The sequence below is a fragment of the Balaenoptera borealis genome, assembly GCF_965194805.1.
Source record: "Balaenoptera borealis genome assembly, chromosome: 13".
Taxonomy (NCBI): Eukaryota; Metazoa; Chordata; class Mammalia; order Artiodactyla; family Balaenopteridae; genus Balaenoptera; species Balaenoptera borealis.
This window is the reverse complement of record NC_138870.1, coordinates 60,262,628-60,280,426: the sequence shown is the minus strand read 5'-3', so window position 1 is coordinate 60,280,426 and position 17,799 is coordinate 60,262,628. Positions and strand designations below refer to the sequence as shown.

The following is a 17,799-nucleotide window of genomic DNA, read 5'->3' as shown; positions in this document are numbered from 1 at the left end:
CTCTTGAGGAATAATCGGACAAATTCTCAGGTTGTACGCCTTTCACAGTATGATTAAGAGCATGGGTTCTCGGATCTGACTACCTCTTCCCTGCCAGTAGCCCCATGGCCTCAGGGAAATCATTCAATCTCTCCACGTCTCAGTGATCAGTAATAATATCCACCCCCAGGGCTTATTGTGACGATCTAATGAGCGAAAGTACATAGAACAATACCTGCTGCCTGGTAAGCATTCAATAAAGGTTGGCCCTTTCTGTATAAATTGATAAGTCCTCTTCTCAAAACTAATGATATAGTGACATTTTAATTAATGAGAAAATAAAATCGGCCAAAAAAAAAAAAAATCTCTATGCCAGTGGTTCTCAAACTTCAGGGGTCATCAGAATTCACTGGAAGACTTGTTAGAACACTGTTTGCTGGGTTTCACGCTCAAAGTTCCTGGTTCAGTAGATCTGGGTAGGGGCCAGAGAATTTGCATTTTTAACAAACTCTCAGGTGATCTTGGTGCTGCTGGGGAAGGCACCACACACTGAGAACCACCCTATGCTCTGCTAAGTATTTCTAAGAATATTTTCACCTGAACTTGAGGCTACATTGAGATTGGAGATAATGTCTAAGTTTTGAGTCTTGGCAAGCAAACCATTTACCCTTCTTGACCATTGGTCTTTTATCTTTGTGATGGGAATAGAATAATATCATCTGATTGATAAGTTGTTTGCAGATTACAATATGAAGGCATTTATTATACTTTCATAGATGCAAATATGAGCTCATATCAAATAAGACGTGAAAAATATTTGGAGATCATAAAATTTATGCTCTTCCCACCATGGCTGAGATTCTGTTTTCTAAGGATCATAATTCTGTCACTTGTAATCCAACAGTTTTAAACAAGTAATTTCATTATTTTAAACTTGGATTCAATTAACATTTCATAAATCAAACGTCTCAAAATATATTAGTTCCTTATGAACAAAGTGAAGATTTAGAGAGACTTCACACTTCAATTACTGGTTAGGTAATTGGGAAAATTGTAGCTTGAATGCCGTATTTTGCATAATTTACCTAAATATTAAAAGTTTACATTTATATGTTATTTTATACCTTTCCAAGCAGTTTTAATATATGATATAATTTTAACTTGACAGAAATGTTTTCAGTCACTCACTAATTGTGTGATAAATTTAAATGATAAGATACAGATAATAGACTTAATTGATGTGTAAACTTTGTAGGTAATATATTACTGGCTCAAAGTGTGTATCGAATTGTCCTCCTATGCTTTGCTAACCAGACAGTGAAACTCTTATAACGTGGTCTTTCTAGAATATTGGAAAACTGGAGTAGAGGATAAGAGATATTTAAATGGCTTTTCTTCATTGAATAGTTGCAAAGTTTCTCAGTAGTTCTATATATCTACCTGCAGAAAATGGAACTTAAACAAGCTTTACTAATGATACCTTTTAAAGCTACCCCTGAGCTACCTCCCAGCAATTTAATTTTCAACCACTTCTACCAGTTAAATACCAAAAATATAATTAAAGAAAATCACTTAAGTCCTGATCTCTCCTTAAATAAAGAACTTTTAATTACTTTCAAGTGACAAAACAAGAGCAAATTATCTCCATTATAACCTTATAGGTCTCCAGTGAGCTAATTAGAAAATCCTGTTTTTGTTTAAGATATTCCAGTAGGAAACAAAACAATTAAAGGATTTATAGCACTATGGAGTGCAATTAAAACCGAGCATTCACAACATGGTTGCAGATTTCTTTTATAAATAATCCTTTATTCAATGCAGCAAATACAAGCAGAGTGTACCACGAACTGAATATGGGTTAGGCACTTACAACTTCATTTTTATCATTCACATATGGGTGAGAAAAGAAAATGAAACACTATCTCTAGAGGCAAAGGATGACTTCATAATTTCTTAATTTCTTTCCCTGAGGAGCTTTAAAACTGTAAAATATTCACAATTACATACAGTGTCCCCAAGCTACTTTAACAATACATTTTTTGGTTGTCTTTTTTTTTTTTTGGCCAACAGGACTAAATAAGGTCAAGTACAGGTACAGTGAAGCAGGTGAGAGGAAATTATACATTGAAAGAGGACTGTGTAACAATGGCTTGATCCTTAGGTATTTCCTCTGCCTACTTGTCCTGTGTTTAGATATCAAGTAGCTATCCAGGCTCTTTTCTGGGAAGGAGAGAATTTTAGTTGTGACTTTCCTATGGTTAGTTTTATCCAATACCTCCATGTGGCTTTGGTTCTGGTGTTGGTGGCAAGAGGATAAGCCATTCCTCGACTGAATGGCCTACACAAGAAAATGAACCTTAGTTGAGGATAGCCTGGCTCAGAATTCCATGGGACTGGGTATTTTGCAACACTAAGCCAGTAACTAATTTTTATGAAGGCCAGTATTTACAGGGATAATCATCTTAAATTTTAGTGATCTTCCAGAGCTCACAGTAACAAGATTTCTGATATAAAACAGTCCTCACCAAGGAGGGCTGTTGCTATCTTCATTTCCCATCTTCTAGGACTGGATTACGCTTATCTTTCTCTTCTTTTACCAGATGCCTTTCTTACCCTCCTTATATGATCAGGGTCCCAGATGAATATTACTTGTATATTATCTTTCTCACCATGCGACAATATAGTCAGTTATTTCTTTCTTCCAATGACTTTTGCACTTTATAAAACATTTGAGTCACTTTCCACAATGGTAGGACCAGGCCTGTCTTGTTCAGCATTTTACCTCTAGCACTGTGGTTCTCAACCCTATTGGACCCAATTCTCCCTTTAATACCAAATATTTTGTAATGCTTCATCCATTATATTAAGATAAAATTCATAAAAATGTAGCCATTTACACACATCATTTTAAAGAAAAAAAATCAACATAGTGTACTGCCCTAACTGTATGACAAAGGAGAAATAAAGGTAATTTATAATAAAGGGATATATGTACTATTATATATGTGATGCTCAGATATGACTATCCTAGGAGGTATTTCTATGAAAGAGTCAGATGTTTGCCTCCACTTTTCATGAATAATGAGAAAAGTAACATTATCAGAAGTTATTCTGTGCAAGAACAGGGAAATGAGAGTAGAGGTCTAAATGGATACTAGAATAAGATCTACAGTTAAGACATATAACAGATTATACTTATTTTATGTAATGTTTTATGGGAAAGAAGGAAATAACTTTTATTAAAACAAAGATAACATACCAAGACATATTATAGATGTTGCAGTGGAGAAAATAAGAAAGTGTTACATTCTCACAAATGAGTGTTCCTTATAGATAAGAGTGATGTCAAAATAATTCTCTCTCTTTTACGAGATAGGACTGAAATACCACAGAGAACATCCATCCTATCTCAAAGTTCCATTGCATGCTGAGGTGATCATCTGTTCTCCAGTACTTCAAGAGGCCCTTGGGAGCACATCCTGCCATAGGTAACAGGGAATTGAGGCTAAACTGGAAAAAGAAATAGTCATGATACCACATGCATAGAAGTTGGGTGGTAGACCCTGCCGGATAGTGGAAGAGTAATATTAAAAATGCAACAGGCTACCCCCAAATAAATAAATCATTATATACTTATCTCAGCACAGATTTTGTATGATTGTGCTCCCAACATTTTAAAAGACCATATACGAAATATTTATAAAGCAGACTTTGTTAATGAGATTCAATGAGAGCCCTGTGTTTCATGTTTCTCTGCTAATTTAATGATAGTTATTTTTAAGAAGACATTTTACAACTTCACAGTTACATAGCTTTAATTTGTTTTGTGGTTTCTGAGGGAATTCTTCTACTGCACTAATATCATTTTCAAATAAATATGTGGGTAGAAATCACAGGATGCACAATCTGCGTTAACTAGTCAGTGATTTTGAGAGACTATATTTATACCGTTTAATTTTTCCTGTACAGATTACTAGGCTTATGCAGAACTTCATGTAAAACCTTTCAGTATGATTACGTATGAAAGTATTATTGATTGAAGTTTGGTGTGGAGGGACAGTCAGAAGTCAAGAGGGATGCAGGGGGATTCTTTATGCTGGGCTGAGCAGCTTATCACAGGACAAGTTACTACATGCCAATCACCTGGAAAACCAAAGATGCCTCCACAAATTTCCAGAACATTCTGTGGCAGGCGTGATGACCATGGTTGAGAAGCATTGCTCTAACACTAAATACTTTCCAAATATTTGACAATTGGATTTGCTCATTGAATACTAGTCTTTAAGTCAGGAAAATAAAGAGAAGAGTGAATACTACTCCTGGCAGGGCTCTTGCTCCTTTTGAATCCCCCTCACATTGATAATGATCCAGCTGAAGTGCAGTCTGAAAGTGTCGTTTTGTTGCTTACATCTTTTTCTTGGCTTCTCATCATGCTTAGGACATAATAATGTCTATGCTTTTTTGACATGACATACAGGATCCCGGTGACCAGGACCTTTTCTCTCTCTCCAGGCTCTTCTCCAGATAATCTCCACCTTCTCCTGAATGCTCAAGTACCACCTGCGTAGGGCTGTCTGTTCATCCCAGGTTCCTCCTGCCTCTGTGTCTCTATGTATAGTGTCCCCTCAGTCGGCTACCTTATGTGGATGGTTGGTTCAAGGTTTGGCTTCTAGGTCAACTCTTTGGAGAAACATCTCTCCTAGGAAGTCGAATTTGAACCATCAGACTGGACAAAGTTCTTCCCAACCTCTGTAGTTCCACAGAATCAGAGTGATCTGTTCATCTGTCTTGGTCACATTATCTTGATCCCACAATCTACCACTAGATTATAAGCTCTTCTAGGGCATGGCCATACTTATTGATCTTTGTCTTTCCAGCAATAATTTGTTCAATGCCACTTTGAGTGGTGTGTGTGCATACATGTGCACGTGCACACACACACACACACACACACAGTCTAGTTCAGTATATCAATATACATTTTGTCCAGTGAATTAAAATAATTCATTCCAATATAATTTGTTTAACAAGTTTCCAAAATACTTAGTGGTACCTATCTCGACACAGGGAAAACATCTTAGGTGTCTCATCTAAACTTGATTTACGTGATGCATTTTGAATGGTTCCAAATATTTTGCTGGATTCGTGGAAATATAGGCACATTAGAATTGGTGCTACAGCCTAGAATTTCACCACATAATGGATTAACATTAGGATTTGGAAGTATGACAACTTAAAAATATTGCTACCTAATAGTAAAAATAACTCAAGGGTAGGGAGATCAAACCCAATCACCTAAGTAGACCAAGACCAAATAACAGTTCTGCTTTTGAATTTACCTTTTAACAAAATATTGAATTTAAATAAAATTGCTTTTTAAAATAGCCTATGTATCCCTCAGGTCAATGAAATGCAATTTCTATTAAGCAGAAATACATCAAATGCCTTTTTAGAGTTTATAACTTTTATCTCAAAGGAGATAAAATCAGGTTGTTTTCCCTGAGATAAAACTTTCCTGGTATGAATTTCAACTTGTGTTATCTATTTTCTCTACCAAAGTCCCTTTCTTTTCTACAAAGAATAAACTGAAAGAAAATTAAACACTGGTTACTAGAAGAAGGAGGTATCAGTAATAATGAGTTTTCTGATAGAAAATTAGGAAGTTGGACATTAAATAGTAAGAAAGCCCATTTTTTACAAGTCTCAATGAATTAACATTTCTCAATTAAACAACTACTCATTGTATCTACTATGCACTAGGCTTTTCTACATCTATTCACAAGTGGAACATAAACTTGATTTTTTTTTTTTACCTGATCCTTATTCAGTGCATCACAAGGAAACAAAGTCTGCAAATGGTTTGAGGCTGTGATCTCATTATGTCAGCCTAATAGTGATTTATTCACTTGAATCAAAATGACTCAAAAAACTCCCCCCAACTTCACAGCACAAAAGGAAAGGGAAATACGCTTTCACAAGTTTGAATTGATAAGTTGGTTATTTAGGGGCAAACAAAGTTTTGACATTAAGGTTAGAAAAGGAGAGATGAAGTTTTTTCACCCACAAATCCAGACAGGTATCACATGTTTCTATGATATCAAGGAAGGCAGACTGGAATTTAGATGAATTATCCCATGACTCTAAATAGTTTATTGGAGGAACTCAATCTTTACAAGTTAATTAGCATCCACTTGACACTAACATCAGAATTATAACAAACAATACCCGGTTTACTTACAGAACTTTAAGACTGTAAAGGCCAGCAAATGCTCCCTTGGGAATGTATGTCAAAGCGTTTCCGGCAAGACGTCTGCGGGTTTCAAGGGAGAGGAGAGAGAGTAAGCATAGCTCTCTTCATGTGGAATTCATTTAGTTGTTAAAAATGCAATACAATTATGTGCAGACCACGAATGCCAAAAGCAACTCTAAAGAACCTTGTTTTGTTATATTTTGCAAAAAATTTCTTTAAATCTCTAATCAAAAAGCTGGCAAAAGAAGGGTCTAAGAAGAAATATAATAAATTACCTATTTTACAATAAATCACTTAATAGCTTACACTATGTATATAAAACTCTCTATCCGTTCATCTGTTGATGGACATTTAGGTTGCTTTCATGTCTTGGCTATTGTATATAGTGCTGCAATGAACACTGGGGTGCATGTATCTTTTCGAATTATGGTTTTCTCCGGATATATGCCAAGGAGTAGAATTGCTGGATCATATGGTAGTTCTATTTTTAGTTTTTTAAGGAAACTCCATACTGTTCAAAACAGAAACAGACTCACAAACATAGAAAACAAACTTATGGTTACCAAAGGGGAAAGGTGGGGGGTAGGGATAAATGAGGAATTTGGGATTAACACATACACACTACTATATATAAAATAGATAACCAACACGGATCTACTGTATAGCACAGGGAACTCTACTCAATATTCTGTAATAACCTATAGCGGAAAAGAATCTGAAAGAGAATGGATATACGTATATGTATAACTGAATCATTTTGCTGTACACCTGAAACTAACACAACATTGTAAATCAGCTATACTCCAATATTAAAAAAAATTAAAAAAATAAAACTGTCCTTTAAAAAATTTTTTTTATACAAAAAGTAGGCAAGGGAATAGAGAGGGAGCCATGGGCGGTGGTTGTGAGGGCAATGGGCAGTTATTTACAGGTACGACGGTTGATGGTGGGGGAAACCTCTCTGCTGAGAGGGCATTTCAGCAGAGGACTGAGCCATGCAGGGACCTATGTGAAAGGAACAGTGGTACAAAAGGCCTGAGGGGGGAGTGTGCCTGGCGTGGTCCAGAAACTGCAAGAAGACCAACATGGCTGGAGTGGAATGACCAAGGGGAGAGTGACAGCAGGTGAGGTTGGAGCAGTGTCCAGAGTCACTCTACACAGGGCTCTGGAGGCCACAGTAGGGACTTCGAGCAGGGGAGTGATGTGATCAGTTCTGTGTTTTAAAAGGGTCCTTCTGACAGGACCCTTTTGTTTTTAAAAAAAATTTATTTATTTATCTATTCATTTATTTATTTTTGGCTGCGTTGGGTCTTCACTGCTGTGCGTGGGCTTTCTTTAGTTGTGGTGAGCAGGGGCTACTCTTCGTTGTGGTGTGTGGGCTTCTCATTGCAGTGGCTTCTCTTGTTGCGGAGCACGGGGTCTAGGCATGCTGGCTTCAGTAGTTGTGGCTCGCGGGCTCAGTAGTTGTGGTGCACAAGCTTCGTTGCTCTGCGGCATGTGGGATCTTCCCGGACCAGGGCTCAAACCTGTGTCCCCTGAGTTGGCAGGCGGATTCTTAACCACTGTGCCACCAGGGAAGTCCCTGACAGGACCCTTTTAAAGGGGGAATAGACTTTGGGGGGCAAAAGTGGAAGCACAGGAGGCGACTGGAGCAGTTCAAACAGGAGCTGCTGGTGTAACAGTTGTGGTGGAGGAGGTAAGTGGTGGAATATGGTGGAGAAGAAGAAAAATCCCACCTGGCAAACCATTTGTGTCAAGGTGAAACGTAGGTAGCCAACATTTCATATTTATGGTTATATTCTATATAAACCACATGCATTTGATTAGTTATCCAAAGTACTATACGTAAACTGAAGGACATGGTTTGCATAAGACCGTGCTATAAAAGAGTTGCTTATTGAATTAAGACAGACTCAGACTTGGTTGATGATCACAGGTGGCTTAACTGATCAGACTAAACTGACCAGGAACTGTTATTTCAGCCAAAATGTCCTTAACTATCCTGTTCATAGTCATGACTTCAACAGTACATTTTTTGAGTTCTAGAACCTCGCCTGAAAATGGGGGCTTATCGACTCTTACTGCTGCCATGTGATCGAGTAGCTTGATGGTTTCTGAGTCATTGACTTTGGAAATGAAAAGGAGAAAGTAAAAACATTCTATTTATTTATTTTATTAGTTTAAATTATTGTTAGGGTAAATACCTTTCTGTTACATTTCCTGAATCATAGCTCACTTCACATGAATTGTTTTTCTTTTCTGGTCAAGGACTTTCAGAGCCGCAGACTATTCAGAACTAATCTGTATAACCACTGACCTGTGTTATCAGGGGAATTTGTCTTAAAACAAAGGAATTTATGACGGGCTATTAGTTATTTGTTGTGCTGGTGGAAGATATATCTCATTGTCCAAAACCACAATTTAAGGAAATCATTGCATCCTTCCCCTCATTTCTTTACCACGTGGGATGGTTTTAGCAGTTAAAAAATTAAATACATATAAACTATAGGGAAAAAAGACTTTTATATAAATGAGTACACAAATAGTGAGAACTGCACACAAACCTTTCCTGTGAAGATTTGAACTAACAAATCTCTGGGCAACTATGTTCCAACCCTTGAGACCCACATACCATTTGGCTGGAAGGTTTTGTTTTTTGTTTTTCTCTCTGTTTCTAAAATTATTTCACAGAAATGTCTCTTTCATCATCTTCATTTCTATAATAAGATACAACTTAATAGGAAAAAGTTTTATATCTTTTTATATCATATAAAATTTTTTTTATCCTTAAAGATACTTCTCCATATAGAAGACTCAAATTGTCCTATCATTGCTAGTTTTACTGACTTAACTGCCATAAAAAGTAAAAAAAAAAAAAAAAAAAAATCAGTAAGTTACAGTAGACACATTCCTCTTCAGATAAATCAAATAAGCAGAGGTTTGGGTGTTGTAACAACCAACTAAAATATTTTTGAGAATGTATGTTTCTTTGAATCTCTACAGTAATTTGAATCTCTAAAGGAATCCAAGGTATTATTTGTTTGTTTTTGGTAGCTTCGTTTTGTAAAATGGTGGGATGAGAGCAAAGCACTCAGGTGTGGGCCCTGATTTCTCCTCTCTGGACATTGGTCTGGAGGGAAAGAGGTGAGTGAACAAAATGGGATGAGCACTGAGAGTGGAAGAGGTACTCGACCCTGTTCTCTGATTGGGACCCTCGGGAAGATTACTGTGCAGGGAACCACGGTCTAACATCGCTCCCCTTGGGTGAGTAGTATTTTCAGAGGTAAGTGAAAGTGCCTGGTGAGTTTTAATAGGCTTTCCAGGTCATGTCTTCCAAGAACCCATTTGTCTTTTAACTCTTAGTTTTTTTTTTCCTTTCCCTTTTTGGCTTACTTTTTTCTCACTATTAACTTGCAAGACTTCACACAAGTCATTTAACTTCTCTGGACCTTATTTCACTTATTATTATTATTTTTGGCCACGCTGTGCGGCTTGCGGGATCTTAGTTCCCCAACCAGAGATTGAACCTGGGCCACCATAGTGAAGGTGCTGAGTCCTAACCACTGGACTGCCAGGGAATTCCCTTATTTCACTTACTTTTAAAAAATGATAGGGTTCTTCCACTAAAGTCTTTTTCTGCCCTACAATTGTTTTCATTACACATGCATTTCCTCCTTACCTTCATTCTTTTCTCCCTTATCCTCCCTCCACCCATCTTTTTCTTCTTGTTTATTAAGATTTCTTTTTTTACATGTCACCAACATTTTAAAATCACTTTCTCATACTTTATATCAGGAGGTAGATCAGAGGTTAGTATGCCCATATTTTGAAGATACAGACACCAAAGTTCAGAAAAGCTTTATGTAAAATGAAAAACATCATCTCTTTCCTGATTTCATGTAAGTGTAATCTAGTCCTTCCTTATGGAGCATGGAAGCTATCTAACCGCGGTGCTACTTAAGTAATCAGAGCAAAATTAACTTGAATATGACAGCCCCTATGATTTAAAAGAAGACATTTCAGACTACTAAGCAATTTCATGCTGGCTTCTAGTAATTACCGCTTTATTTTCCAACTTTTACAAAGTACATGACATCTAGAGGGCACACATTCTATACATGTTAAATTAATTTGTATCAGAAATTTGGTAAGGCTAACATCAGGCTTAACGGTAGTAGTTTTCCCCCTTTTCCCATTCTTAAGATCTGCCTGTCTCCAGTTTTCTGGTACTATTTTCTGTCTCGTGGTTTCCAATATTAATTTCAGTGGCTCTGTTCCTATTTCTGAATTTCTTTTCACTCTTCTGATTTATAATTACCTGAATAATTGTAGTTAAACTATTACTTAAACATAAAATATCTGAAATGTCAAAATGTTCCCACTTGAAGAAAAATTCTCCTAAAATAAATTTAGCATAAACCATACTAATATTGTAATTAGTGACTTTCAAAAGACAAAGTGATGAGAGCAAATACACTAGTCCATTCAGATTGACTATTCATAATTCAATTCAATTGACTAAAGCTTGGCTCTGGGTTCCTGCATACAGGAGCCAAGAGTCTGGGTCACTGAAGTGTTAGACACAAATAGGATGAAACTCATAGTCTAATGTAATCTCTTAACCTTGCCTCCACTGGCAGTAATGCATCATCACTGTAACTGACTAAGTTCACCATGGTAGGTTTTCTTTCATAAGATGTCTGTACTAGTTGGAAGGGCCCAGATACTTAGCGTTTAACCCTGTGACATTCATCTTTGGTAAGGTTTGCTGAAGCCTATTCAGCAGGCTTGAATACAAGGATTATGACAATCCACAGATCTTCTCAGTGTAGAAAAAAGTGTCTTTCTTAATATGCAAGAAATTGCGATTTTAAAACACCCTTTCTCCCCCAATAAGTTAAGCATATCTAATTGGTCAAATCCAGCCCCAAATCATTCCTTCTTAAACTGTGTATTTATGAACTGTCCATTTTGTTTTCGTTATTACATAAGATCAAAAACATCAGATTTCAATGTTTAAGGACTAAGACCACTGGCCTGAATAAGTGAACTCTTCATGTCAACAGGGAGATCCTTTAGTGGTTATACGGCCCTATGGTTTCTTCAACCACAGACTAATGAAGTTCAATTTTCAACTCCTTTGTGAAGTACTCCTAATTACCTCAGTCCACAGTCAACTTTCCTCTAGGTTATATTCTATACAATGCTGTCTATAAAGGCTCATTTTCTACCATTTTATATGTAGTCTACTTGATTTGATTATAGGGTCCTAAGGTCAAGAATCTTATTGCCTGCCTAGAGCAGGGAGATGAATTAATATGTACTGATGGATCATTTGATCTTGTTTCCAAAGACAGTTGGCCACAGTGCTAGAGTTGCTTCAGGTCTGGCTTAACTATTGCAAGATCGCTGGCTAGCTATTACATAAACAGGTCAGAAACAGCTGAAGAATATTTCTTCTTCATTATGCATCAAATTTAAACTCAGCAATTTATTTGAGCACTTTCAATATGCCATGTACAGTCCTTTGGGTCACAAAAATAGTATGTACTTTTTGTAAAACAACTACAAGTTCTAGGCACAATGTGAAGTACTTTATATACATTGTGTTATCTAGTTATTTTAAAAATCACATTAAACAAGTGACATGATTATTCATTCCCCTTTTACAAGGAAACTGGGCCTATTTGCTCATGCTTACGTAGAAAAGTTTACACAAGAGAATTTGGTTCAACCATAGCATTTGGGCTCCAATGTTTGAGGTTTTAAACATAACTTTGGTCAAAAGTAGGTTGGTTTGGAGCTTGGGTTGATCAGGAGCAACCAATCTGAAAAAGGAAAAACCCAAGGACGCAAATGTCTGCATCACTTGAGGTACTGGCCATAAGAAATCCGTTGCTCACTGCCTCTTTTTTTTTTTTTTTAATATTATTTTACAATCTACTTTTTATTTTTAAATTTTTATTTATTTATTTATTTTTATTTTTGGCTGCATTGGGTCTTTGTTGCTGCACGTGGGCTTTCTCTAGTTGCGGCGAGCGGGGGCTACTCTTTGTTGCGGTGTGCAGGCTCTAGGTGCGCAGACTTCAGTAGTTGTGGCACGTGGGCTCAGTAGTGTGGCTCGCGGGCTCTAGAGCGCAGACTCAGTAGTTGTGGCTCACGGGCCTAGTTGCTCCGCGGCATGTGGGATCTTCCCAGACCAGGGCTCGAACCCGTGTCCCCTGCATTGGCAGGTGGATCCTTAACCACTGCGCCACCAGGGAAGCCCTGCTCACTGCCTCTTATTCAAAATCCTCCCATTGCCTTCCGGATCCTGTACAATCTTTCTGCTCTCATGACTATGGCTGGTTGTTTCCCTCTCTTTTTTCTAGCCCCTCTTTTTTTTTTGGAGTATAGTTGATTTACAATATTGTATTAGTTTCAGATGTACAGCAAAGTGATTCAGTTATACGTATACATGCATATATATCACATATACATTCTTTTCAGGTTCTTTTCCCTTATAGGTTATTACAAAATATTGGCTATAGTTCCCTGTGCTATACAGTAGGTCCTTATTGGTTATCTATTTTATATATAGTAGTGTGTATCTGTTAATCCCAAACTCCTAATTTATCCCTCTCCCCCCTTTCCCCTGTGGTAACCATGTTTGTTTTCTATGTCTGTGAGTCTATTTCTGTTTTGTATATAAGTTTGTTTGTATCGTTTTTTTAAGGTTCCACATATTAGTGATACTATATGATATTTGTCTTTCTCTGTGTTCGCCCCTCTTTTAATGCTCATCCTCCAAACACAGATGTTCTTCAAGTTTCTGTCCTCACACCTGTCTTTTTTTCCTTTATCTAGTGGCACTCAAAGTTTAGTGTGCATTGCCATTGCCTTAGGAGTCATCAAAAATTCAGATCCCCAGGCAGGCCCCAGCTCAGGTTTAGTGAGTTAGAGTTTCTGGGGGAAACGACTCAGGAATCTGCATTTTAATAAGCAGCCCAGGTGATTTTAATATGGGTAGAGACCCATACTGGGAAACAGAGCCTCTACCCTCTCTCAAAGTCCTCATCTGCTCCAACACCTTCCGCAATCACCTCTTTGTAAACAACTTTCCAATCATTATCTCTAGAACAGAATCATCACACTCCAGACTCACATTCCAACTTTGTTAGTGACATTTCCATTTGGATGTCCTGCTGGCACCTTGCACTTAGTAAACCCAGAACCAGACATCCTCTTGCCTCCAAAATATCAGTTATTCCCCTTGAATTCCCTGTTTCTATTGACAGTGCCTAACCTGTCTCCTAGCACCTAATGTTATAACCTTACTCAGAGTCATCTTGCACCTTCAGACTTCCTTTCAGTCCCTAGATCCAGTCAACGATGAGTGCTTGACTCTCTTCCTCTGCTGTAAAGCTTCCATATATCCCAGTGGGTCTCAGCCCCCAGTAGAGCTTTAAAAGAATGATGTCTGGGTCTCCACTGAGACCCATTAAATCAGAATCTCTGGAAATAGGCCGTGGTAATTAGTAGTTTTAAAAATTTTCTGGGTGATTCTAATGCCTATGCAAGGTGGGAAACTCTGAAATAGTCCTCACGGTTTCATACTGATAAGATCACCTAGAGACCTTCATGGTCTCCATCCCCGGAGACAGTGATTCAATTGTTAATTATTGGGAGAATCAGGAGAGGTGATTAGTCAACAAATTTGAACAGTTATCCAGAGGAGACAGTAAGAACCTGAACTAGGTGGTGATGAATTAGAGTGAACAAATGGGAAAGACAATGCGGAATTATGAGCTTTAAGACTTGGAAACTGGCTGACACAGGAGGTGAGAAAGAATGACAGATGCAAAAGCAGTGACAGACACAGTGATCATAAGTTTGGATAATAAGAATGCTGATGGTGAGAAGCAAAGGCAGGAGAAAAATCTTGTTGTGGAGGATGGTGTGTGTGTTCATGAACGAATCCGGTTCTGCACTTGCTGAGTTTTAAAGTATTGGTGGGGTAGGTGGAGGTGTCACTTGGGCAGTGGAGGATTCTCAGTGTGGTCCCTAGATTTGCAGTATTGGTATCACCAGAGAATCTGTTATAAGTGCAAATTCTTGACATCCTCCCCTTCCACCTTCAACCTGCTGAAGAAACTCTGTGGCGGGGTCCAGCAATGTGCGGTTTCACAAGCACTGTAGGCGATTCTGATGTCACTAAAATTCGAGAACAACTGGCCTGGAGTAGCAGTCCTTAAACTTCATCATGCATCAGAATCACCAGGAGAGCTTGTTAAAGGAGTGTCCTGAGCTCAGAGTTTCTGATTCATTAGGTTGGGGTGGGGCACATGGGTTGGGGTTTGCATTTCTCACAAGCTCATGTGTGGTGCCAGTGCTGCTGGTTCAGGGACCACACTTTGAGAACCACTGGTCTAGCAGTCAAAGACAAAAGAGATCTCAACTAGAAATATGGATTTGGGGGTCATCTACACAACAGAGGTAGTTCAAATCTTGACTTTCTTTCCCAGACAACGGTAGTTGTCTCCTAATGAGTTTGTAGCCTCCTAACAGGTCTCTCTGCTTCCGTAATACCCCAATCTATTTTGCATACAAAAATCAGAGAAATCTTTATAAATCATAAGCCCTATTTATTGCACTAGCTGCATACAATCCTCCACGGCTTCCCATTGCTCTTATTTGAATTCTATACATAGCCTGATGGTTCCTGCATGATCTGGCCTCTGCCTGTCTCTGCAGCCCCATCCCCTGTCACCTCCCCTCCCTCTCACTCTGCTCTGGCCACCCTGATCTTCTTTCAGATCCACAAACATATCACTTTCTTTCCTACCTAAGGGCCTCTGCTCACACTATTCCCCTACCAGATACACTCTACCCTAGCTCTGCAGACCCCCAACTGCCCCTCATCCTCCTGATCTCAGTTCAGATGTCAGCTTCTTTGAGACACTTTCCCTCCTTGTCATCCCTTGTTATTTATTCTCTACTTAACCATGTTTGTGTTCTTTATCACCCTTGTCATAATCAGCAAATATCATCCGTGTTTGTTTCCTTGCTTATCATCTGTCTCCCCCTCTAGATTGTAAGTTCCCCTGGAGTGGGGACTTGTTGACTGAATGAATGAAACGTAGCAAGTCATTTTCATTCTTATGTCCCCACTGGCTAAATAAATACACGTTGAATGAATAACTGAAGAGAACTGAGAAAGGAGGCAATCTAGGGAATGTCTATATGTTACAGGAGTTAGGGGTAGAGGAGAAAAGAAGGCTAAGGAGAAAAAGAAGAGGAGGCAGAGAGGTAGGGCACTTTAAGAACAGTGCCCTAATCGCCATTACAATTGTATATATTATACGTATATATATATATATATATATATATACACGTATAATATATACACACACATGCACACACAAACACATGCACATACACACACAGATATACATATACACACACATATATATACACACACATATATATGTAGATACACACACATATATATACATACACACATATATGTAGATATACATACATACACAAGGACAGATATCTAAATCTCTATATCCAGCTGTATGAATAGACATTTGGAAGAGAACATAAAATAACACTAGAGGAAAAAAAGTTTCAAAGAGGCAGCATTTTTTCTTTTCTTATATTTTAAATTAATTCTTTAAAGAATTTTAATACAGATTTTAAAGGTAAAGAGGCAGCATTTATAATCAATTACCAGATCTCTGAAAAGGAGAGACAGAGCACTCTGACAAGGCCAAGGGCCAGGGAGATTATTTATGGGCAAGAAGGTGTTTTCATTTCACTAACGCAATCCTGTAGGTGAATTAGAGTTTACCAAAGTTCTTTCATCATCAATTCATTTGATCCTCAGACAAAAATCTCAAAAGACAGGCAGGACAGCTCTCACTATTTTTAGCAACATGATGAGGAAGTAGAAGTAACAAGCATAGACTGTACCTTCAGGAAGTTTGGTGGTATTTCTTATTACTAATTTCATCTGAAATAATAGATATCTACTATTTATATAGAGATTCTTTAAGACCAACCATAATAGGAGCAAACAGTTCCAGGGAACAATAGTAACTTAAAAACAAACCTCCCTAGAGCATCTCAGGTTTCCTTCCTAAATCGAGTATTTGATTCCAATAGCATTAGAATCTGGGAAGATTTTAAGATAGTACTGGGAAACAAAGGCCTTTAACTTCGACTGTTTAAAATGGTAACAATTCATTTTTCCCTCTGGTTTAATCAAGCTACCAATCTAAGTTTAAAGGAACTTGTGCATGTCAGCATTAGGCACAATCTTTTAGTTCCTAATATCTGAACCACACTCTGATGGACCAAATGTAGGATTTATTATTTGTCCAAATAGCAAACATCAACATGAAGTCCTTAGTAGAACTGAAGAAACAGAACTGGGAGAGATACTGTTGGAGAGAAATGCAATTATTGCTCAGGATGTTCAAACTTGGTAAAAACTACCTGCACTGGTTGCCTATATCCGTTCAACCTCATGGCTGGAAACAGTTTTTCCTTCACAAATCCTGGATCCCTGGGATTACTCCAAAATCAAGCTCATGAAACAGGAAAGAAGGAAGTGAGAATCCTCTTGAAAGTGTTTTCATTTCGTTAACACAACTCAATATGTAAATTATAGTTTACCAAAGTTCTTTCATCATCATTTCCTTTGATCCTCAGAATCTCAAAACAGGCACGGGCGGCTTTCACCATCATGCCCTGAGGCCCAGGGAGGTCAAGTGGATTATCAGCTAGTAAGTGGCAGAGTCAGGACAGGAGTCCTGGGCTTCCTTCTGCTTCTAGGTACTGTGTTCTCCTCTCTACACAGCACACAGCCTAACCACACTCAGATTTTTTTTTTTTTTTTTTAAGAAAAAGGCTCTCTCTCTTCCTTGTGCTATCACGTTGCACCAGCAGAGCGTTTGGCCTGTGCATGCCTGGTCACCTTGTGGAGTCATAAAACATAAATAACAAATAACACACAAGACTTGAACGTACCAAGACATGTGACACAGGTAGTAAGTGTTCCAGAATGTCAGGAGGAAGAGAAGAAGACCATTAATCGTGATGGCTTTAATTCTTCTTAAATATTTGCTTCACATAGTCACTTTCTCCAGGGTTACAATATATTTAAAAAATACATTAGTGATACCTCTAGGGCTTTATTGATTCTTAGAGGATTTTGAAATACGGCACCAGTGATGGATGAGAGATGAATCATGACTGTCTACACAGCTTATGATATTGATGGTTTAAACTAGGGAGATGATAATTGGGCAATTAGAGCTAAGGGGAAGAGTGGTAACTTGGCTTCATTAATAGTGTTTTTTAAAAATTGAGTTTTGTGGTGGGAATTTTATTAATATCATTGAGAATATCAGTAGCAGGTTCTGAATGAATGGATAAAGAATAAAGCATAGAGATGAGCTGAGTAAACTGAACAAAAGAATACTTTCAGAACAGTTTAACATTTTAACAGTTTGTCATAACAAAAGATACACACACACAACAACAGATACAATAACAGATGTAACACACACAATAACAGATAT

General features: G+C 37.8%; 1 protein-coding gene across 3 annotated transcripts in view; it reads right to left on the bottom strand.

Annotated features, from left to right (window-relative positions):
- Positions 1–17,799, bottom strand: part of LGR5 (leucine rich repeat containing G protein-coupled receptor 5) — a 121,640-nt gene that overhangs the window by 42,444 nt on the left and 61,397 nt on the right. For all 3 annotated transcript variants that reach the window (XM_082351572.1, XM_082351573.1, XM_082351574.1), the window contains one exon: positions 6,218–6,289. In XM_082351572.1, the coding sequence (XP_082207698.1) occupies positions 6,218–6,289 (72 nt within the window). The remainder of the gene's footprint in view (positions 1–6,217; positions 6,290–17,799) is intronic.